Here is a 21765-nt window from a genome sequence, read left to right as displayed (position 1 = left end):
ATTTTCGAACGTCATATTGTTTAATAAAGCAAATAAAAATCGTTTATGCGAAACATAAAATCAATCTAAATTAAACCAATCGCAGGCGGGGGTGTCGTCGTTCTTCTTTGTACAGGCACCGAACATTGCATCCATTCTCAGGCAATCATTGCAGCACTATTGTTTTGCGACTTCCCGTTTAAACGGCGTAAAGTAATAACGCAAAGTTCGTTGTAATTCTGAGCATTTATCATGGCGTTGTATGTATGTATTAGTTGTTCTGCACTGGCATTTACAAGCGACAATCTCGACAGCTCGGCTGTAAATGCGAAATAATTAACTCAGGTAAAAGTAGTCAATATACACTATAGGTGACCTCCAGCTAGAGCTAAGGCAATGTACAACTAATTGCACTTGTAAAGATCTGTTTGTTTGTCAACACGCATGTGTACCTTGGCTTTGGAATTTGCATTTTCCGCAGCATATTAATATTACACCGCAAACAAGCCATATCCAAGCAGGAACCGACATAAAGTTTATTATATTGTCGTAGACCTCGTTAAATCTACACTAAACACTACAGTGCCGTAAAGCACGTGGTGAATTTTCGCTAGACGACCGATAACCCAGCAGCGGCAGTTTTTACTGCACGTCAAGAACGATCGTTCCGGCATTCCATCTGCAGGGGCATTCCACCCGAACGCTGTTACCCGGAAAGTGTCGACTGTGCATCCCATAATATAAGAATGTTTCCTCAAGTGCTTCCGTGGTTTTTGTATCTCCTAGTTTGTTGGTCTGTTTTGTCATTTGGAGAATTTCTTGAAGAGTTTGGCGCTTCTGGACACAATCTACTGGGATCGTTACCTTATGGGGCATCGGGGAAAAATATATCTTTTACAAGTCCGTTTCCTTTCCTAAAGGACCGTATCAGTATTTTACATGTAAGTGAAGGATGAGGGCACAGTGCATATTTGCTCGCCTGGTATAACAACGTAAAAATTAATAAAAATGAAGTGATTTAATTGCTAGCTTTTTGGGCATTGTTTTCGCTAGGTTACGGCTAATGGCCATCATTACCAACAACCAGGAAGCAGGCCATGCATGAACGGGCATCTGTTCAACAAAGGGCCAGAAATGGGACCACTACAGTCCACCTCTCCCAGCCCCTTGAAGCTCGATTTGCAGTGGGATGAAGGCTTCTGGGACACAGAATGCAACGACACTAACGGAACAATACGGCCGGCAACAGCTTTCCACTACCGATTCGTCACCGATATGGACAGCGAATCTCCAGTGCGCGAAAAGATTAAAGTTTACATCAAGTATGCAAGACATTTTGATCGTAAATGTTGTAACTTGAGTCTGCCATTGTCGAGTTAGGATTATACTGATTTTAGGTAAAGTAGTTTTTCGAGCAATGAATATGCTACTGCTTTTCAGAACGAGTGACCCTGCCTATCAGTTTTTTAGTCCGCAGTGGGCGTTCATCTTCACGTTCGTGCGATATCGAAGAGGCAACACCAGCTCCTGTCATGCTGTTCAAGTAAGTACTGGAAACTAAAAACGTTGTCAGACTTTTACGCAACTTCAGTTGATTTTACTACTAATAAATAGGGTGCAGAAATCGAGGACGGAATTCAAATGACTCTGACCACTGACGGACGCTATTCGTTCGCCATTGCCACAGCGTTTAACAACACAAAAGAAGACCATCGATGGACTTACGACGGCTCTCACGCATGGCTAGGTATATCAATGTACAGATGTACAGAACTTTTGGCTGTTTGCAGTCTCTTCTACAGAACAAAAGCTCTCTTTCGCATTTTAGAATTTTGCTTCTGGTTTAGCCTTATACCGTGCAACTGCATGGTTAAAATTAATCTGTCTATAAAAAAGGTATGGGAAATTATAACACTGTTTGCTAAATAATTATTTACAGGTTTTCGTTCAGAGTGCTGGACTACTGCGAGTCCGATACAGGGCGGCAGCTCAGTTTTCCGACTGGATGGCGACTCAGTCACACCGCTAACCTGTACGATTTCTGAAAGTAAGTCCGCTTCTACGTTAGCGGAAACATGCAGTTCAACCATGGATGTACAGACAGGAATCTGTTCGTCAGTCCATGGTACGGATCCGTCTTGGGTGGGACAAAGTTGAAGATCAGCGGGATCTGTCTGAACCAAAACCAGCAAAACAATTCAGTATACTGCCGCTTTGGCGACCGCGTGGTCAAAGCGTACCGCGGAGAACTCGGATCCATACAATGTGTCACTCCAGTGCTGAATTATAAAGGTCACTGGATGTTTAACGTTTCCGTTGACGGCGGTGTTACGTATCCATACACCGGCTATCATCATCAAGGTAAAGTGGGCGAAGAATTGGCTAGAGCAAATTTCAAGGATAATGAATAATATATATTTTTGCCTGGGAATCTGAGTTTATTTTTTTCTTATTGCAGATTGGTATACACATCCCGTAAAGCTTGTCAACCGCAGTACGTGGATGTCACAGTCCGGTGCAGCCGTCATCCAGCTGGCTTGGGATCCATATCAACTGAGCTCCAACAACGACACCAACGTCTCCGTTGATTTTATCGGATGGTACATGAGGTACGAGTATGTAGTACTATGTACGAACGCGATCAGTGATCAAAGGAAATAAAATAGTTTTCTCTGTTTTCAGCCATGATAGTGTGCACGTAATGTTCCTGCCATTGATACCTTCTGCAGCAAATTCTGGGAAAATCAGTATCTCCTTATCCCAAATAAATTTCGGAACTTTGGCATCATCAAAACTCTTCCTGAGCGGAACATTCCGTATCATGAAATATACGGATCGAACGCTGCTTGTTCACCAAACGGAGAAGGAAATCAGCGCGATATCGCTATGGTCGGAATTATCGGACATGGGCGTATTAGAGAAACTTTCCACAAACTTGACGTCCGTTTCTGACAATTCGTCTGAGCCAGGAGTTTCACACAACGGCACTTTATACACGATCCATAAGATCATAACGGCCAAGTATGGAAGGGAGGCGGAGCGTGCCATTGGAGTGGGGGATAACACGACACTTTCCATGACCGTTAGCCGCAACTTCACCGCAAACAGCGAAGAGCAGAACGACCGACTACGACTTATTTACAAAATTGGTAAATGTTCAGCAGCCGGTGATTTCTGTTCGTGTTGGAAGGACGCCGAGCAAAGCGTGATGCAGTAAGATGTGCATAGTTTTTGCGTTGCGTTGCGTTGCGTTTTTGCGTTGCGTTATTTGCGATAATGCAACCTAGAATGCCGCTGGTCTCGTAGAAGTGTGGATCCGGACAATTGTGGTGGCGAATTCAACGGTTGCCCGCCAAATATCATGCAAGCCTTTCTCAGTCGTGGCCGGTTCTACGTGCCATCGGATTCCAGCGCCTGTAACCGGCACAATGAATCGAGTATGCTAATGTGGCCGGCCGGTGATTGTGTGGAGAATCCCGGAGCGTCGCTCTGCGTAACGGGTTTCTCGCGATCGTGGCGCTATCAGCAGCAGTGCTGCTATGGACAAGACGGAAACCTGCTTCCATCGCCGATACACACAAGTGCCGGTTGGACCAAGCTGAATAATATCTTTAACTGGCACACCGTCGAACCAGACGGCACATACTATTGGAATTGGATAGCCAGGCAATTGGAAGAGGTCGTGGTCAACCAGGTGCCGGTGCGAAAGTGCTGCGCTTTGTCGGGAGACTGGGCGAGTAATAGCTGCCAGATGTTTCGTCAGCAACGACGCAGCAGTTCGTCGAAATGCTATGTACCACCTAGACCAGGTCTGTATAAATTTCTATCTCGGCGTCATTAGTTTAGCATAGGAGAAACAACGTTTGCGCACAGGTGGCGGTTTCGGAGATCCGCATATACAGACATATGACGGTCTGAAATACACCTTTAACGGATTGGGCGAATATGTTGTGGTGCAAGTGCCTGGTGTGATTACCGTGCAAGGACGCACCTCGAAAGTCAAAACAGCCCAGGGTCTGTTGCAACAGAAAGCAGTTCATATCCGTAGCAGAGATTGCCGACGTCAGTTATATTACTCCTGTTTGCAGGTAGTGATTTGAACGCAACAATCTGGACCGGCTTAGTATTCGCCACCGCCAACGTAACAGTACAACTTAGCTTCACCGCTGACCGGCGTGCCCCCGATCTGTACATCGATAACAAGCTGGTTGAGCCACATCGAATTGTCAATCGTTCTACACAAGGAGGTACCAGAAAAGTCATAAATACCATTTTACTGAGAAGGTTTTAGTACGATTATTTTAAAGATGCATTGATCACTACGGAGCGCCGTCCCGGATTCGGCCTGCACAAAGTCAGCGCCAGTCTCCCGTCGGGAATCCTGGTCGAAGTAGAGGAGAACGAAGCAACGCTGCAGTTCCAGATTTTACTACCCAGTGATCTGCAGCAAGGGAATACCAGCGGCTTACTCGGGCGATGCAACAATGATCCGACAGACGACCTTTATCCACGAGGCGCCAAGAACCCAGTTCCCCATAACTCGTCCACGGAACACATATTCACGGCATTTGGAGAGACATGTATGACATTTCTCAATACTTTTTCATTGCTGTGATTCATACAGCAGTGTTGCAGGGCGAGTCACCGCAGCGGAGACGCTTTTTATTTATGAATCGCCGGAAACGTATGATACCATCAATGATCCCAACTTTCGACCGGTCTTCGATGTCACCCAGACAATGAATGAGACGTTTAAGCAAAAAGTCAAAGAAATTTGTGGCAATAACACGGAATGCCTGTTCGACGTGGCGGCGACCGGGAATATTCGTCTGGGTCAAGCTACATTGAAATTCGCTAAAGATGTCGAGAAGGAGTTCAAAGTGTCAGTTTCTACCGGTAAGCGTTGAGACCGAATTTCGTCTGGAATTCTTAACGCTCTTAAGTAATGATATGCCGCGAAACGTACGATTTCATAGGTTGCCAACAGCCTGTGATTGATGAGACAGCCATGATCGCGTCCAATGTTTCGTTTATTACCGGCAACAGCATCACGTTAAAATGCAAGAATAGCAATTTTGTCATCGCATCCGGCAGTCGGACGTTAACGTGCAAAGAAGACGGAAGCTGGAGTGGAGAAACGCTACATTGCCGAGAAAAAGCAAACGAGAGTACCACTGCAGCAACAACAGCAGCCACGGCAACCACAACGAAAAAAAGCGGAGCCGAAAGTATGACTTTGATTTATGCGTTATATCGATTTCTTTTAAAATATCATTCTGTCTTGCAGATCTCCACACGATGCACATGGAGTACTTCGTTCCGATAGTTACGATATTTTTTATTTTATTTGGGCAACTGCATCATTTATACTAGTTTTGATAGTAACACATTCTGAAACAAACACGGTTTTTGTAAGTTTTGAAGAAAACTATGACAAACTGGATGCAGAAGCTGAATGGAAATGCTAGATGCGGTAATAAATGCGATACACCAACAGAAGACGACTAGCTTAGTTGCATCCACCAGAAGATAAAAAAATCTGAGAAAAAAAAGTATCGCATTAAAACAGTAGGAATCTGGCCGCTTCAGAATTGCACATGATCACTGTTATGCTAAACATAACATGCGCCCAGATAAACATACGCTCCTGAGACCATTGACTGACTAGCAAAGGCGAAAAACATGGAGACAAACACAAGCCCGAAGCTCTTATTTCAACGAGAGTATGTGACATTTTAACAGGCTGTGCTTGAGGCGCTTTACTCGAATTTCTGTGGAGACATATTGGAGCATTGTTTTTCTTTCTTCAAGCGCCATCGTCTTAAAATCTGTATGATATCGCTGAGCAAGCATCTACTGGACATGCAGACCCACCAGTGTATTTGCTAATAATTTTATGTTATGCAACCGTAACGTACATAGGTCAAAGCACATTTGTTTTTTACTTAGCGAAGAACAGAAGTTGGACAGCAAGATAAAACTTTGTTTCCGCTTTGTGCTTGAAATTCTTTTTCACTAATGGGAGGTATGGCGCGGATTGGTGTGGTTATGCGTTCTGTTGTTAACAGTGGTGCCGCACAAATGCGTCGCCTGGGAAAAAAAGGTCGAAGCCAAAGGCAATACGTCTGTTCTGCAATACGGGTAAATCGAAAAACGCTGGAGCGACTATGTACGGCATAGAGTCCACAGAGTATAGCTGACCATGGCGACAAGCAGCTGCCCGAAAAGTGCCGGTTTTTTATGGCGTACGTTAATACAATATCGTATCCAGTTCTGAAAAGTCGAGACACGCTGAATGAAACCAGTGCACAGCTTTGTTGAGGACGGATTGCGCAGAGTAGAAGCCCGCTTCTGGCTTAAAACGCAACGCTCGCTCAAAGTATGAAAATTCCAAACCGACTGCTGACATCGGCATAATTATGGCAAAACGGTCTCTGCATTTAATTAGGAAATTCTTTACTTTTTCTCCAGTAGTAATTTCTTTACTTCTTTTTACTCTACACGCTCTTTTTACTTTTTTTTACTCTTCTTTTTTTGTATATTGGCTTAGTAATGACAATAATAATAAACTTAACGTGATGTCATATCTAAAGTTCAAAACCAAATAAACTCGGTACAAATGGTCAAATCTGCACGTCAAACCAAACCATAAGGAGCGGTATGTTTCAAAACTAGCTGTAAACAAATAAGGCAGTAAAAGCGTAAACCTTACTTAGCGCTATGAAAGCTCATGCAAAATTACACTTTGCTGCATTTGCCTAGTGCTGCATTTTGTCGTTAGCAGGCGCTTTTACCCCGGACTTGGGTGTGCCGCCTGGCGGCTCGTTTAAGTCCGAGGAACTGCTCCCACTATAGAGAGAAATAAGTGTGCTTGCAAAGAGAACACATGGCAGTTCAAATTTCGAAATCAAACGTCACTGAGTGATCTCAGAATTAACAATTGGCCAACCAAGAGCAACATATAAAGTCCGTTGGTCTGTCGCAGACGCTTGGAGCCTAGGGATGGAAGGGGTAAACGATGACTAAATTGACAGTCTTTCGTATTCCTCTTGCTTTTAACTTGTGGTGAAAAGCGTATCGATCATTATTTACCCATGTATCATGGCTATCCACGTATTGAGTTTGGTTGCTCTGATATTTTTCGGTACTCTGCATTACAGCAATTCTGCCGCGCTTTTGGGCAATGAACCTTTAAATTTACCGGCCGAACAGCCTATCCCTTGTAATGCGTATCCGGATTCCTGCAATGTAACCGATGTCCTAACGCTCAGTCCCAATAAGTCATTGACCGCCTCATGGTAAGGTGCGCCACTGCGCCATCGCGGTAAGGTTTAAACGAGTGGTTAAACGTCAACTGAATATCTACTGTAGATGTTTATAGTTATACGCTTTGCAGGTCGCGGAACAGTAAGGCCTTGTCCCGAATTCAAAGTGAATCTCGGCGAGATTCACTTTGAAGGCGTGGCCACTGCATGCAGCCACCTCGTACGGTTGCTCAACCGCACGAGGTGGCTGCATGCAGTGGCCACGCCTACAGATACGGTACGCGAAGCCACCTCGCGAGGTGGAGTTGCTGTATCGCAACGAGATTCGCTTCGAATTCGGGACGAGGCCTAAGATTTGACATCGTACCTCCTAACCGTAGTTTTTGGCTTTCTCTGTATGGCATTACGGACACGCATTTCTTCATCAATGACCTAATTGTTCACGATGTCAAGGCAACCTTTAGCCACCCAAACTTTACGCAGACCCTCACTCCGCGTACCAAAGCTCAGTTTGACGCAGAGCCGCGACCCGTGGATATCCATCTGGGTGTCCGTCTCAGCCCGCGAACCGGCGTTCATCAAAGTCGGCTACGGTTATCCAATGGACGCCAACACACTCTTTACATTCAGTCCCGATCGCCGAAAGGTTCCGAAAAACTATCAGATCGACGCCTTCATAAACCAAATACAGTACATCCAGATTAATGACGTAAGGTTGGTGCGGCAGCCTGTGGTCACAAGCGAGCCCATTGTGTTGGATCCTTCGCCCAAGTTGATTCTTCCAGAACAACGACGCCGTGAGCACGAGCATAAGCAATAGGACAGTTCTACTTACCGGTAGCCGGTTTGCCTTTAGCGGCACGGGGATTGCTGGAAGAGGTAATCAAACTCGAGCTAACTGAAGAGGAAATCGTGGCCCTGCAGTACTCGGTGCAGACACCGGGCAGTTTCCTGTACAACATCCTGCAAAAGAAGAAAAAGCCGGGTTTAAAGCGATATCTGCGGGCGGATTTCCGCTCCGCCCGGCGAACCGCGCCAGGTCAGGATATTGTACTGGAGGTGGTGGTTCCCGGCGGATCCAGCCCGATTCGTGATCATGGCAACGCTTCTGCTGTCATTAAGGTGAATCATATTCTCCGGTTGACATCTTGCTAAGGAAGCTAATGCACAGTATTTAATTTGGGTTTGATGTGACCTTCACAGGTATTATACGGGAAACCTATCTTTGAATTTTACAACCCAATGATGGATCGGATGCGGGAGCGCCCTATTCTGGTGAGCACGACAAATCTGACAGCAGGAGAATACACGTGGATGGCCGACTCCATTTACCAAACTCACCGGCTGATCAACGCCGACCCGGCCAACGCGGTTATTACCGTTCAAGCCTACGGATACGAAGAGGAGACCCGGGATCGTACCGATTATTTCCACTACTTCAACGAAGCTTGCAGTCTGCACGATCCGTCGGTATCCTGTTACACGGAGCTCTTTCCCCTTCCCGATTTTAAGTTCAGCGACATTATGAATTTCATCTTACCCGAGTTCCTTAATGCGATCGATCAAACACGTATTAAGAGGCCTGCTTAGAAATGCCGGGCTTATGGACTTCAACTGTTTTATGTAATCAGAATACATGTATTACGGTTACAAGTTATACACATACTGGGCACTGCTGTTTCGCTTTTGCTCTTGCGGATGGACTTCCATGATGTGCAACCTTGCTCTAACTGAATCGATCCTAACACTATTTGGTTGCTGGTTACTGTATACGAATTTAGAGTGCGTTTTTTTCCTTATTATTTCGCAGATAAGCAAAGAACGCTCACGCGCGGTGACTTCTGTTGATTACTAATCTCAGAATGTTAAACCTCACAGTACGTATATGATTATATCAAACCTTCTGCAATGCCAAGAAGTAGTATACTTAACCAGCTCCCGAGCAGAATGCAAAATTATTATATCGGCTATTCCACAACCAAATCTTCCACTTGTTGTGCGCATTATTTGTCAGTAACGGAGAGCCAACCTAGGTAATGATTAAGTCTTGCCAAAATACTGCAAGAACTAACTTCAACGTTGATTCATCACCTTTACTGGTCGTATTTGAATTTTCGACGTGCATCTCAGGGCGGAGAGTGCAGACAGTAATTATTAGATACGCGTTTCTGTGGATCTTACAATTAAAACCGTATAAATTTATGATAATTCTGAGCCGTCGTTCAGTGCTAACTCTGAGGCCGACAAGATTTTCTGAACACGTTCTGTTTCGGTTATTTGGTTGAATTTGAGCGATAAATTAATACTAGCAAATCGTGCTCCAAACGTAACGTTGTATGTATTTTATACTTTGCACATGTGTCGCTCATCATCACTTGCGCCGGATATGAGACAGCTGGACATGGAGAACTTCCGAAAGCCATGGCATTTTCGTATCTTTCTGTACGGCGTACGCATAATATTAGATTACATGTGTCACTCCCTTATACCCCACCCCCTTCCCCCACTGTTAGGCACGATTGTATATAAAACCGCTTACGGGAGGTATATTTTTACGTTTTCTGCTTGTTAACAGATGACGCTCGAAATGTAATCGATGCACGCAAGCACAGGACTGCACTGAACAATAAAGTTTGAACTTTGTCATTTTTATTAATTTTCGCTGCAATTCAGACATAATCTGCGCAATGCCGATTATCCGCGGCCATAACTATTCAATAGGCGGTTATTGAAGGAAGTATTTGAAGTTAAACAGGAATTCTACGAAGGACTGGATGATACTCACGTCAGATCAAACCATACAACGGCGGTGTGTCTCAAAACTGGCGATCGACAAACAACGCAGTAAATTTGTTTCTATATACCGCTTACGAATGCGCATACAAAGTTATACTGTCCGCATTTAATGTTGTATCCCGGCGATAACAGGCGTTTCGAAGCTGGACTGGGTGCGCCATTCGACGGCGCTTTTAAGCCAGAGAAAGCGCACACAATACCGTGTAACGTAATTGAGTTTGCAGTGTAGTTCATTGACCACGAAAGCATGGTAATATTAATGGTAAGTATCATGTACGTTGTTGAACGATATCCGAACTAACAGCTGCCGTTATAAAATGCATCCGTATTTACATCAATGAACAATAAAGTATATAAAGTCTGACAAAGGCACAGCCTATTCACATTCGCAGCTGGGGCTTAAGGATACAAATCACTTATAGCAGGGGTTTTCTTAACCAAAACTTAAAACTCTGGGAAATTTACCGGTAATATTATAATTTTCATCAGGGATCATGAGTATCCAAGCTTTCCACTTGGTTACAGTGGTAGTGCTCAGCACCCTGTATTGCAGCGATTGCGCCGCACTGTCTGGTAATGATACCTTCAGTTCGCCGGCCGAGCAGGCTACCGACTGTCAGTATCCTTGCCATTTTGGTGATCTCTTTACACCCAGTCCCAATACGTCTCTGAATGCTGACTGGTCCGGATATAGTTATTCAATGCTACTGCGCCATCGCGGTAAAGTCTGTTCAGCTTTTAGATAGATGTCAGAGAATTATTAATACGTGTTCTTGTCGCTAGGATTTACGTTCTCCTTTTTACTTTGTAGGTCACGGAACAGTACGATTTGACATCGTACCACCTAAGCGTAACTTCTGGATCTACCTCAACAGCTTCGGAGGTGTGCGCATCAGCGGTTTTTGGAACGTATACGGCATTCTGATTTCCGACGTCAGCGCGACCTTCAATCATCCCAACTTCACACAGAGCACCACCCGTGTACCGAAGGTCAGCTTGACGCAGAGTCGTGACCCGTGGATGTCCATCTGGGTGTCCGTCTCAGCTCGTGAACCAGCATTCGTCAAGGTCGGGTATGGTTACCCAATGGACGCCAACACGCTCTTCACGTTTACCCCCGATCGCCGAAAGGTTCCGAAAAACTACCAAGTCGACGCTTTCGTCAGCCAAACAGAGGCCATTCAGATCAATGGTGTAAAGATGGCGCGCTATCCTGTAGTCACGAGTGAGCCCATTGTACAGGATCCGTCGCCCAAACTAATTTTGCCGGAGCAGCGGCGACGTGAGCACGAGGTCTTAAGCATTGGACAGTTCTACCTGCCGGTTGCCAGGTTGCCGCTTGCGGCGCGGGGATTGTTGGAAGAAGTGAGCAAATTCGAGCTGACTGAGGAAGAGATCATTGCCATGCAGCACTCGGTAAAGACACCGGGCAGTTTCTTGTACAATGTCCTGCAAAAGAAGAAGAAGCCGGGATTGAAAGAATATCTGCGGGCGGATTTCCGGACTGCAAGGCGAACCGCGCCGGGACAGGATTTGGTACTGGAGTTGGTTATTCCCCGCGGATCCAGCCCGATTCGTGATCATGGCAACGCATCCGCTGTTATTAAGGTAAAACAGTAGGGTAAAACATTAAGGTCTTAGGTTTCTTAGGTCCCGCTTGCTTCTTACTGAGAACAGCATATTATCAATTATGTGTTTTCTGTGACCTTTACAGGTTTTGTACGGAAAACCTACTTTTGAATTTTATAACCCGATGATGGATCGGATAAGAGAGCGCCCCATCCTGGTGAACACAGCAAACCTGACAGCAGGCGAATACACGTGGATGACTGAGTCCATTTACCAAACTCACCGGCTGATCAACACCGACCTGGCCAACGTGGTTATTACCGTTCAAGCCTACGGATACGAAGAGGAGACCTGGGAACGTACAGATTATTTCCACTACTTCAACGAAGCTTGCAGTCTCCACGATCTGTCGGTGTCGTGTTACATGGATCTCTTTCCTCTGCCAGATTTTAAGTTCAGCGATATTAAGAACTTCATCTTACCGGAGTACCTTAACGCAATCGATCAAACACGTATTAAGCGTCTTTTTTAGAACTACTTATGGTCTTGAACTGCTTTGTGTGATCCGCATATTACATACACCTATTGCGCATTACTTTTCAAAGTTTTGTTATTGGTATGAATATTTCGCGGTCATAGAGAATCGGAGATAAATAAAAAAAACCGCCACTCATTCTCGACCTCTCTGCTGGGGATCTATCATCAAATATTAAATTTCACAGTACATCTAATCTTCCGTTCATGAGGTCATCTGTAACCCGGCAAAACCGTCCGCCCGCAAAATCTCACTTCCGAACAGATGTTCACCCCAAAAATTTTGCCAAAATGCCGCAATAACGATTTTCCAAAATGTTGCGCTTATGCCCAAATGATGCTGATACAGCTTAGGACTAAAAAGACGCACAACCCCATACCCAGATATCCGTACGCATGTGGCCAGTGCACTTGTACGAGAACCGGATATTTTAGCTGAGTCGTACAGCGCACTGCGCCGCATGCGTTCGGAATGATGTGGGTGAGATTATGCGTCTTTTTTGTCCTAAGCTGTATTATGTGAGATGTACTTGATATACTTCGCCTTGCCCATTATTTCAATCAGTACCGCTTTAGGGATCAATATATTAATCACTTTACCGAATTGAGAGCCTTTGTGGCGGGCGGCTACATGAACAACCACGGCTGACTGAAATGCAGTCTATGCATTACCATTCAGTCTATGCAGCCTACGCAGCTTATCAGTGTGCAATCTATGCAGTAATAAGACCAGCACTGCATCTATGCAGTAAAAGTGATTAATATATTGATCCCTAAAGCGGTACTGATTAAAATAATGGGCAAAGCGAAGTATGAAATTAGCTTCCTCACTCGTCGCCTTCGAATTATCACGTGTTGTGTCATGGTGTGGAGCGTGGACATTAATATGCAATACGCGTATTTCTGGATCTTCAAACGATTGTAAGTTTATGACTATGAGAGAGCTGGAAATAGAGGATTTCCGAAAACCATGCCGCATTTTCGGATAAAATTAAGCATTACTTTGTGCTTCTCATTGCATCGCGCTTATAGCGGCCTAAGATTTGTGAGATAGGTTTGCACTTTGTAACATCTGATGTAATTGTCCATATTCGAAAAATATTCGCATTGAAAGATTAGTACTCGTACAGGGTTACATTAGAAGAACGTTTGCGCCGATGTAGCGCTTTCTTGTTCAGCGGATGCTGCTCGATCCACAATATAAAAATGCAAACACGCCAGACGCCACCGGATTCTGCACCGAGCGATAAACTTGAAAATTTGAAAGCGTTATGGCTTTTTGCTAATCCACCTCAAACAAAATTTGCGCATTGCCAATTATTTACAGCAATTTAGCGGTAGTTCCAGAGTATAAATCTCATATTTAGTGGCTGTATTCGCTCGTAAATTGGCTACGAATGCTAACGTCAGAACAAACCATAAAAGGTCGGTTTATTTGAAACTGGTGGTTTGCTGTAGGCAAACAGCGCAGTAAAAACTAACGGATATCCATGCAAATTATGCTTTCCCCAATTCGGCAAGAGATGTAAATCCGTCGACAGCTGGACTGGGTGCGCCACTCGACGTCACTTTTGAGCCAGTGAATGTGGTCCCTGTAAAAAGCGTAACAGTCGTGTGTTTGCATTTGACAACGAGAAATCGCGGCAACTCAATAAGATACGTCACTGAACGGACTAGAACTCGCATTAAAAACTGACCTACCGGACTCATAAAGTTCATCTGTATCATTATATACAGCATTTACGCATAGAGGATAAATATATAAAGCCGGTTGAAAGTGCAGGCCGCACATTGCGCACGCCCTGGCAGTTTAGTGATGCGAATTACGCGTAACAAAAGCTTCTTTCATATTCCTCGGTTTCCCAACTAACTCCCAGTAATAATACTTTACCGACGGTATCATGAGTTTTCATGCGCTTAGTTTAACTATTACGATCGCTATCAGTACTCTGTATCACGTCAACTGCGCCGCGCTTTTTGGCAGTGATGCCTTCGGTTTATCGGTCGAACAGCCGATGCCGTGCAGTCAATACCCTTGCAAGGTTACCGATGCGGCTGCATTCAGTTCCAATAAGACTCTAATTGGCGCCCGATACGCGTTTTTACAAACACTGCGTCATCGCGGTAAGGTGCAATTCAATAAGTAGGCTATGGTACGCTAGCGGAATCACATCAACCATTCTGACACAATTTACAGGTCACGGATCAATACGATATGACATTGTACCTCCTCATGGTAACTTTTTGATTTTCCTGAACGGCAAGGAACCGTTGACATACTATCTTGTCATCTCCGATGTTTCCGCAACGTTCAACCACCCAAACTTCACACAGAGCATTACCCGCGTACCGAAGGTCAGCTTGACGCAGAGTCGTGACCCATGGTTGTCCATCTGGGTGTCCGTCTCAGCTCGCGAACCAGCGTTCATCAAATTGGGATACGGCTACCCAATGGACGCCAACACGCTTTTCACCTTTACGCCCGATCGCAAGAAGGTTCCAAAAAATTACGCTGTTGACGCCTTCCTCAGCGAACTGGAGAGTAGTTATATCGCTGGTGTAGAGTTGGTGCGTCAGGCAGTAGTCACAAGCGAGCCGATTGTACTGGATCCGTCGCCCAAATTGATTCTTCCGGAGCAGCGGCGCCGTGAGCACGAGATGCTGAGCAATGGACAGTTTTACTTGCCGGTCGCCAATCTTCCCTTCACAGCGCGCGGACTGATGGAAGAAGTAAACAAGTTTGAACTAACCGAGAAAGAAATGTTGGCCTTGCAGTACTCGGTGCAGACCCCCGGTAATTTCCTGTTCAACGTTCTGCAAAACAAGAAGAAGCCGGGCTTAAAGGGTTATTTGCGGGCGGATTTCCGCACGGCCCGGAGGACCACACCCGGTCAAGACTTGGTACTGGAGGTGGTTATTCCCGGCGGATCCAGCCCGATTCATGATCATGGCAACGCTTCCGCTGTCATTAAGGTAAAGCATGTTTTCCTTTTGGCTTATTACTAAAGAACTATTGTATATTACTGTACCAGTTGTGTTTGCTGTGACCTTTATAAGTATTGTGCGGGAGACCTACTTTTGAGTATTACAATCCAATGATGGACCGCATGCGGGAGCGTCCCATCTTGGTGAGCACGGCAAACCTGACTGCAGGCGAATACACGTGGATGACCGATTCCATTTATCAAACGCATCGACTGATCAATCCCGACCCGGGTAACGTGGTTATTACTGTTCAAGCCTACGGATACGAAGAGAACACACCTGAACGCACCGACTATTTCCACTATCTGAACGAAGCCTGCAGTCTGCACGATTCGTCGGTGTCGTGTTACACGGAACTCTTTCCCCTGCCTGATTTTAAGTTCAGCGATATCAAGAATTTAATTTTGCCTGAAATCCTTAGTGCGATCGAACAAACACGCCTTAAACGACTGGCATAGTGCACCGTAAATGGAATTACTGCTTTAAAAAATGCTGTTATTTACGGTCTCAAATTGTGCACGTAACGAGCAAGTATATCTGTACTTCGTTATTTTGTTGTTTCAGGGATTGACAGATGTTGTGCTTATCCAATCATTTTTTACACTGCTTCCACTGCACCCATAACCGCATAACGCTTAGTATCATTTAGTATCATTGTGGTGAATTTATAAGAAACATTTCACATTTGAGCTGTTTGAGGACTATTTCGAGATCGTACACAACAACTCTGCCTTTGCTTTGTCAAAGGGTCGCCAACTCTAATACCTCCTGAAAAGGAGTACAACACAAAATTATTAAAACATAATTCCTCCCGAATTTAATTTTTCATTTCTGATGCGCAGCTTTTGCTTATTCTGTGCATTACCGACAATTAACGATTTTGTAAGCTCTATGTATGATATGGCAGTTGGCATTAGGTATTGACAAAACAAGAACTTTGATCAGAATTATACGCACAACTGCCCTCCATAGCGATCACACTAAAATTGTCGACATTTGTCGCTCTTTGTGGTATAGAGAATAACAGGTTGCGTTGACGCGTTATTCGGGTCGTTATCTAACGGTAACGCCGAAACCGCCATGGTTTTCTGGGCACGACGTGTTATCGGTAGATAAGGAATTAATTGTAATAACTGGCCGAATTTCGGCTTCCAAGCAGTACTGTCAGCGACTGTGCACGTTTACCACTCGGTCTGACGTCGTTACGAATCCAGAGAGATAAGGATGTCGAAAGTGGAGGAATTCTGAAAATAAGCCACCGTGGGCATTTGTGCCTAAATGCCGGGAAAACCATTATCCGCTTGACAGAAGCTTCCTTTTCACGTATGAAAATTTATCATCATGATAACACATCCGGTGCATTTTAATAAACATGTCGTTAGGTTAATGCGTAATGTTGTGCAGGAAGACGACCGAGCCGACGTTATGAAAATGCCTGCTGGGAATGCAGGGCCAAACTACTATACAAAACTTGGGCTTCGACGATACGTTTTCATCTACAGTACCAATCCGAATAGTGCAGCCGTTTGTTTTTTAAATGCATATTGTAAACAGTAATGATTCTATTCCACAGCTTTTTTTTCACCGTTTGAAAATCTTTTTTGCAAAAGTACTGAGCGTTGATTGAAATTTGTACAGCAGCATACACAATTATTATGATGCATTTTATAGCGTTTTGCTCAGTTTTTCTGTCGTTTGCCCTGAGTGCGTTTAGCAATGCTGATAACATCATCTTTTGGCCAATGATGCCATCAATACACAAGGCGATCAGAGCTGCGAACACTTTCCGTGTAAAGCCCCTGATACGCTCAGACTCAACTCCAGCGGATCATTAACACTAGCGCGGAACATTGCCGCCCTGCGATATCATGGTAAAATTCACAAAAATCCCGCTCACCCGAAACGTTTTGGGCAGTCGACTGTATTGCATTTTGCAGGTCGCGGAACCGTCGAATTTAGCATAGTGCCACCGAAACGCAACTTTCTCATTCTGCTCAACGAGCACAATTTGACGGTTTCCAGTACGCGAGTGACCTTTAGCCATCCCAACTTCACGCTCAACAATACCCACGTACCAAAGGTCAACCTCACACACAACCGCGATCCATGGATTCGCATCTGGGTGTCGGTGTCGGCCCGTGAACCGGCCTTCATTAAATTCGGATACGGATATTTGATGGAGACCAACACGCTTTTTACATTCACCCCGGACCCAACGAAGGTCCCAAAGAACTATTTAGTCGACGCGTTTCTCAACCGTCTCCAGTATATTCAGTTAGAGTACGGTGTGGAGCTGGTACATTCACCCATGGTCCGCCACGACCCTATTTTATTAGATCCGTCACCTAAATTGATTTTACCGGAGCAGCGCAGACGCGAGCATGATATGCTGACCAATGGACAGTTTTATCTACCGGCCGCCAATCTCCCGTTTGCTGCGCGTGGATTGCTGGAGCAGGTGAAGAATTTTGAGCTGACGGAGGAAGAGATTATGGCCATACAGTATTCCGTGCAAACCGAGGGACGGTTCTTGTATAATATCATAAAAGGGAAGGGAAAGCCGGGTTTGACCGGGTACTTGCGAGCGGATTTGCAGACTGCCCGACGGACGGCGCCCGGGCAGGAGATGGTGCTGGAAATATGGCTGCCCAGTGGAGCCAGTTCCATTCATAATCATGGCGACAGTTCTGCCGTTATTAAGGTAAACAGATAATATTTTCCCGTACCATCAAAAATCAAATAGGTATTGTAGTCTATCTTTAATCTTTATCCGTTCGTAGGCTGTATATACTTTTTTATTCGATTGTTGAAAAAAATTGATGACTTTTCATGCAGGTTTTACACGGTAAAATTACTTCGGAATTTTACAATCCTATCATGGATCGAATGCGAGAGCGTCCTTCGTAGTACACGCGGCCAACTTGACCAGTGGCGAGTACACGTGGATGACCGACTCCATTTACCAGACTCACCGGCTGATCAACTACGATCCGGTCAATGTGGCCATCACCATCCAGTCGTACGGTTACGAAGACGACGCTCGTGAGCGCACCGACTACTTCTACTACCTAAACGAAGCTTGCAGCTTACAGGATCCGGCGGCCTCTTGTCACACGGATTTCTTCCCCATTCCGGACTTTAAATTTAGTGATATTAAGAAAATTATTCTGCCCGAGTATCTAATCGCGTTGGGGCAAAAGCATTTTGAAGCATGACCACGTGCACTTTAGTAATATTTTATATGGAAATGGTTCCTGGATGGCACATCAGTTTTCCTGTGCACGGTAGAGGGCCAAACTTTACAGCAGCAGCCTGTCACATCAAGTTATTGCTGCTGTTAAAGACAGAATAGTTGTTGCTTTCGAAATATTTGGCTGTTATTTTCTGTTCGGCTTGATTTTGATGCAAATACTGTTCGCAAATGCCGAAATGCGTACGTAGTACGTACGGATGTGTGTATTTGCTGCTCACGTATGATGTTGTGCAGTACAATTAAAAAAAACATTTGCTGCTTAAATTTAATTCGTCTTTGTAAATGACCGTGTTATTTGTAAACGCAGTTGCACAGATTTAAAGAAACGAAGTGTCTCGGGGCAACCGTTTAGTCGCTTTTGCATACTACGAGTAGCTTTTCTTAAGTATGATGTAGCGGCAGTACGACTTTTGACCATGTTCAAAATTGTACTGTACGAGTACATTGGATTACCGTAGCAATGCTCTGTAACGACGCTCTGTAATGAATATTATCGGCATAATCAATCTAATTTTGCGACGTGGAAACAGCAAAATCTGATTAAAGTTTACGCATGTAGATCCCATCACACCAGTGGAGATTAATATCGGAAGTGGAAATCATCATTTAAAATCCGGTTGACTAACCCGGTATTTAGAATAAAAGGAATTATCGGAGATAATTAATGTTAATTCTGGCGAGCGGCATGCTTTTGCCTCGCCCTGACATTAATGTGCTGTCGCGGGACAGATTTATTGGTGGTCATCTGGGTGGTCAGATAACATTTCTTAATGTCGCTCTGGTTTTCATGCTGCCTTTCGGCAGCTTCGCATGCCATCTACCATTTGGGAAAATCTTTGATGCAGTTCACAACGACTGCGATTTTCCCCACCCACCCGTTCCCGCTTGTATCGAAGATCTTTGGGAGGGGGTGTTGGGAGGGGGGCGTTTTTTTGTTTTGGTTCATTGTACTTTCATTTGTGCATTCATTGTTCATTAAAATACCCGGCAAACCCACGATGCGGTGTCCTGTTTACATCCACAGCGACCGGCAGAATTAACATCGGATATCCAGCCATACTCGCATTGCTGGTCATAGCGTCAGACTGCAGCTATCGCTTCCCATCACGGAACAACGTATCACGCACAATCTGAGCTAATAATATGGTCTAGAGACCTAATATAAAACCACGCTTTGTCGTAAATTACGAGTAACTGCGTAAAGGTGAACTGAACCCAGTCCTTTGCATTTTTTATTCTTTTGCGAGCGCCTCACCATGCAAAAAGTGCTTGTAACCGTACTACTGGTTACCATTTCGTGTATCTCATAAAATCAAACCAAAAAAAGTATAAAATTTTCAAAATTAAACAAAAAAATTTTCCAATAGCCTAAACACTCAAAGGTTTTCACCTTAGGGTTAAAGTCTCCTTTAAAGGAGTTTGGCTACTGTAGTTGCTATAATAATAATCAAGTATTTAATGTTAATTGCCTAGCCTGGTGGTAGTACGTCTGGCTTTAAGATTGTATGTCCTGGGTTCGATTCCTAGGTGGGTAACTTTTATCTCATAAAATCAAACCAAAAAAAGTATACAATTTTCAAAATTAAACAAAAAAATTTTCCAATAGCCTAAACACTCAAAGGTTTTCACCTTAGGGTTAAAGTCTCCTTTAAAGGAGTTTGGCTACTGTAGTTGCTATAATAATAATAATAATAATAATTGTGGTATCGGCCAGATGGTTCCCTTTACCAGATGGTGAATGAACACGGAGTAGTATCTTTATTTAACTTATAGCGAGCTGGTGATCGGCGCATTTGCTTTATATTGCGCATATAACTCTGCATCAACAATAAGCGAGTTGCCAGCACGCCATTAACTTTCGATAATAACTTAACATTATGATTCCGAATTTACAACCATTTTACCTTGCTGCAGTATTTCCGGATCATGATTCAGATGTGGATGAAAAAACGGCAGCTTTCTGTATCCCTTGCCGGAATTTACCGACTCTCCCTTCACTGAACAGCAGTGTCAGAGACAGTTCTCGGAGAACTTCAACAACTCATGGGTCCATTTTAACGGTAACTGCCTAGACGACCGTCCCTTCTACACCGTGCGCTGTCCGACCACGGCTGCCACCCCGGTAGAGCTTGCATCGATGTTCGTTGGTCTAGCGCAGCCACCGTTTCGTTACATATCCGTCGAGGTCTGTGATTCCCCTTACATCACGGCCCCCACATTTTATCCTATCCGCGCCCAGATCCTGGAGTTTTTCCTGTCCTACGCCCAGACGCCGCGCGCCACCAATAAACTGCAAGAAATGGCACTGACCAATTTGCTGAGCTACACCGTCACCGGCTCACGGGTGCGGCTGGACGTTATATAAGAGAGAGGACTTTGAAACGCCGCCGAAGTTGCGACAAATTTACTTCTACTCCTGCTCTTTCCAGTCGGTTGATGCTGACAGCTTTTCCTCGTTGGTGGATCTGCGCATCCTGGCGCTGGATATTGGTGCAACGGTGGCTGATACTATCCGAATTCAGACTGACCCGGCGTTTGCCGGTTTCCGGGACTGGTTCTCCACGCGTACTGATCTGCGGCAGCGTTGGGAACCCGGAAACGTTTATACGATTGGTCCGTATTTTCACAACTGGGCGTTCCCCGTACCAGAAACTAGTGGCCTGGATTTACTTTTCTTCCAGTGCGACGCTTCCAAATAACGCGAGAAAGACGTACTAAATGGGTCTAAATGGTAACCCATTGCCAATAGTCAATTAGTCATCTGAGTCTGCGTGGTAGACATGGACACTTATAAATTTTGTGCTGTGGTGTTTTAATTGTGCTGTTACCGACTTTACCAACTCTATGGAAAACTTTACCAACTCTATGGAAACGTAATGTAAATTGATTCCAACGCTGAAAAAAGCGCAAATAAATACAGTATATTTACTGCAACTGATACATAAATCATAAAGCATCACAACCGGTGTTTCGTTTCGCTGCAGCCCACAAAAATGTGATTCGAGAAACGAAGGAACTGCACATTTTTCAAACGGCAAGCGTTTCTCTATTTTATACATAGTGCAGCAAAACGAGGTACTTTACGTATTGTTAATCGCAGTATAAATACAGTATGCGGCTCGGAATTTCGAAGTAACTGGAGGCCCGAATTACTCGGACTTGAGTAATTTTTGTTTTTTCATTTTAACTACAGATACATAATGTACCTATACATGTTCTTAAATACAGTGTTCAATACTTTTTTCGGCAAAAGCCACTACCATAACAACATGCCTGCGCTAATAGACACTAATCAAAATGATTTCAAATTTAAAACTACAACAAAAATCGTTAAATAAAATAATTAAAATACAGTACGTTCTCGTACCTTTTACCGCAGAGCCA

At 44.5% G+C, this 21765-nt stretch overlaps 5 protein-coding genes across 5 annotated transcripts; all 5 read left to right on the top strand.

Annotated features, from left to right (window-relative positions):
• Positions 1 to 603: 603 nt before the first annotated feature.
• Positions 604 to 5468, top strand: LOC129593987 (uncharacterized). Its single transcript, XM_055490526.1, has 15 exons — positions 604 to 920; positions 1033 to 1301; positions 1420 to 1522; positions 1594 to 1726; positions 1919 to 2026; positions 2080 to 2340; positions 2438 to 2588; positions 2662 to 3192; positions 3286 to 3788; positions 3853 to 3993; positions 4068 to 4226; positions 4287 to 4559; positions 4615 to 4875; positions 4956 to 5207; positions 5267 to 5468. Exons 1-15 carry the CDS (start codon positions 726 to 728, stop codon positions 5350 to 5352), a joined length of 3426 nt encoding a protein of 1141 aa, XP_055346501.1. The 5' UTR covers positions 604 to 725; the 3' UTR covers positions 5353 to 5468.
• A 2221-nt stretch (positions 5469 to 7689) lies between these two features.
• On the top strand, positions 7690 to 8979 carry LOC129594012 (uncharacterized). The gene is made up of 3 exons (XM_055490559.1): positions 7690 to 7953; positions 8070 to 8366; positions 8448 to 8979. The coding sequence occupies exons 1-3, from the start codon at positions 7690 to 7692 to the stop codon at positions 8832 to 8834; spliced, it is 948 nt and encodes a 315-aa protein (XP_055346534.1). The 3' UTR covers positions 8835 to 8979.
• A 1459-nt stretch (positions 8980 to 10438) lies between these two features.
• LOC129594033 (uncharacterized) lies at positions 10439 to 12323 on the top strand. The gene is made up of 3 exons (XM_055490577.1): positions 10439 to 10760; positions 10852 to 11648; positions 11755 to 12323. Exons 1-3 carry the CDS (start codon positions 10535 to 10537, stop codon positions 12139 to 12141), a joined length of 1410 nt encoding a protein of 469 aa, XP_055346552.1. The 5' UTR covers positions 10439 to 10534; the 3' UTR covers positions 12142 to 12323.
• A 1625-nt stretch (positions 12324 to 13948) lies between these two features.
• LOC129594042 (uncharacterized) lies at positions 13949 to 15751 on the top strand. Its single transcript, XM_055490588.1, has 3 exons — positions 13949 to 14267; positions 14341 to 15116; positions 15201 to 15751. The coding sequence occupies exons 1-3, from the start codon at positions 14045 to 14047 to the stop codon at positions 15240 to 15242; spliced, it is 1041 nt and encodes a 346-aa protein (XP_055346563.1). The 5' UTR covers positions 13949 to 14044; the 3' UTR covers positions 15243 to 15751.
• Positions 15752 to 16558: 807 nt separating this feature from the next.
• LOC129594005 (uncharacterized) lies at positions 16559 to 18647 on the top strand. The gene is made up of 3 exons (XM_055490550.1): positions 16559 to 16999; positions 17066 to 17829; positions 17964 to 18647. The coding sequence occupies exons 2-3, from the start codon at positions 17305 to 17307 to the stop codon at positions 18033 to 18035; spliced, it is 597 nt and encodes a 198-aa protein (XP_055346525.1). The 5' UTR covers positions 16559 to 16999; positions 17066 to 17304; the 3' UTR covers positions 18036 to 18647.
• Positions 18648 to 21765: the final 3118 nt, after the last annotated feature.

This window comes from Paramacrobiotus metropolitanus, unplaced genomic scaffold (genome assembly GCF_019649055.1).
Source record: "Paramacrobiotus metropolitanus isolate TYO unplaced genomic scaffold, Prichtersi_v1.0 Parri_scaffold0000065, whole genome shotgun sequence".
Classification (NCBI taxonomy): domain Eukaryota; kingdom Metazoa; phylum Tardigrada; class Eutardigrada; order Parachela; family Macrobiotidae; genus Paramacrobiotus; species Paramacrobiotus metropolitanus.
Note: the sequence above shows the minus strand (reverse complement) of the source record. Positions and strands in the feature narration are given on the sequence as shown.

Excerpts from the sequence above, each read along its gene's own strand:
- LOC129593987 (XM_055490526.1), top strand. The coding sequence starts at position 726 with ATGTTTCCTCAAGTGCTTCCGTGGTTTTTGTATCTCCTAGTTTGTTGG. Across the intron at positions 2,341-2,437 it reads CACCGGCTATCATCATCAAG|ATTGGTATACACATCCCGTA; the intron begins GTAAAGTGGGCG and ends TTCTTATTGCAG. Across the intron at positions 4,227-4,286 it reads CAATCGTTCTACACAAGGAG|ATGCATTGATCACTACGGAG; the intron begins GTACCAGAAAAG and ends ATTATTTTAAAG.
- LOC129594012 (XM_055490559.1), top strand. The coding sequence starts at position 7,690 with ATGTCAAGGCAACCTTTAGCCACCCAAACTTTACGCAGACCCTCACTC. Across the intron at positions 7,954-8,069 it reads AGTACATCCAGATTAATGAC|TTCTACTTACCGGTAGCCGG; the intron begins GTAAGGTTGGTG and ends GCAATAGGACAG. Across the intron at positions 8,367-8,447 it reads ACGCTTCTGCTGTCATTAAG|GTATTATACGGGAAACCTAT; the intron begins GTGAATCATATT and ends TGACCTTCACAG.
- LOC129594033 (XM_055490577.1), top strand. The coding sequence starts at position 10,535 with ATGAGTATCCAAGCTTTCCACTTGGTTACAGTGGTAGTGCTCAGCACC. Across the intron at positions 10,761-10,851 it reads AATGCTACTGCGCCATCGCG|GTCACGGAACAGTACGATTT; the intron begins GTAAAGTCTGTT and ends TTTACTTTGTAG. Across the intron at positions 11,649-11,754 it reads ACGCATCCGCTGTTATTAAG|GTTTTGTACGGAAAACCTAC; the intron begins GTAAAACAGTAG and ends TGACCTTTACAG.
- LOC129594042 (XM_055490588.1), top strand. The coding sequence starts at position 14,045 with ATGAGTTTTCATGCGCTTAGTTTAACTATTACGATCGCTATCAGTACT. Across the intron at positions 14,268-14,340 it reads ACAAACACTGCGTCATCGCG|GTCACGGATCAATACGATAT; the intron begins GTAAGGTGCAAT and ends CACAATTTACAG. Across the intron at positions 15,117-15,200 it reads ACGCTTCCGCTGTCATTAAG|TATTGTGCGGGAGACCTACT; the intron begins GTAAAGCATGTT and ends GACCTTTATAAG.
- LOC129594005 (XM_055490550.1), top strand. The coding sequence starts at position 17,305 with ATGGAGACCAACACGCTTTTTACATTCACCCCGGACCCAACGAAGGTC. Across the intron at positions 17,830-17,963 it reads ACAGTTCTGCCGTTATTAAG|GTTTTACACGGTAAAATTAC; the intron begins GTAAACAGATAA and ends CTTTTCATGCAG.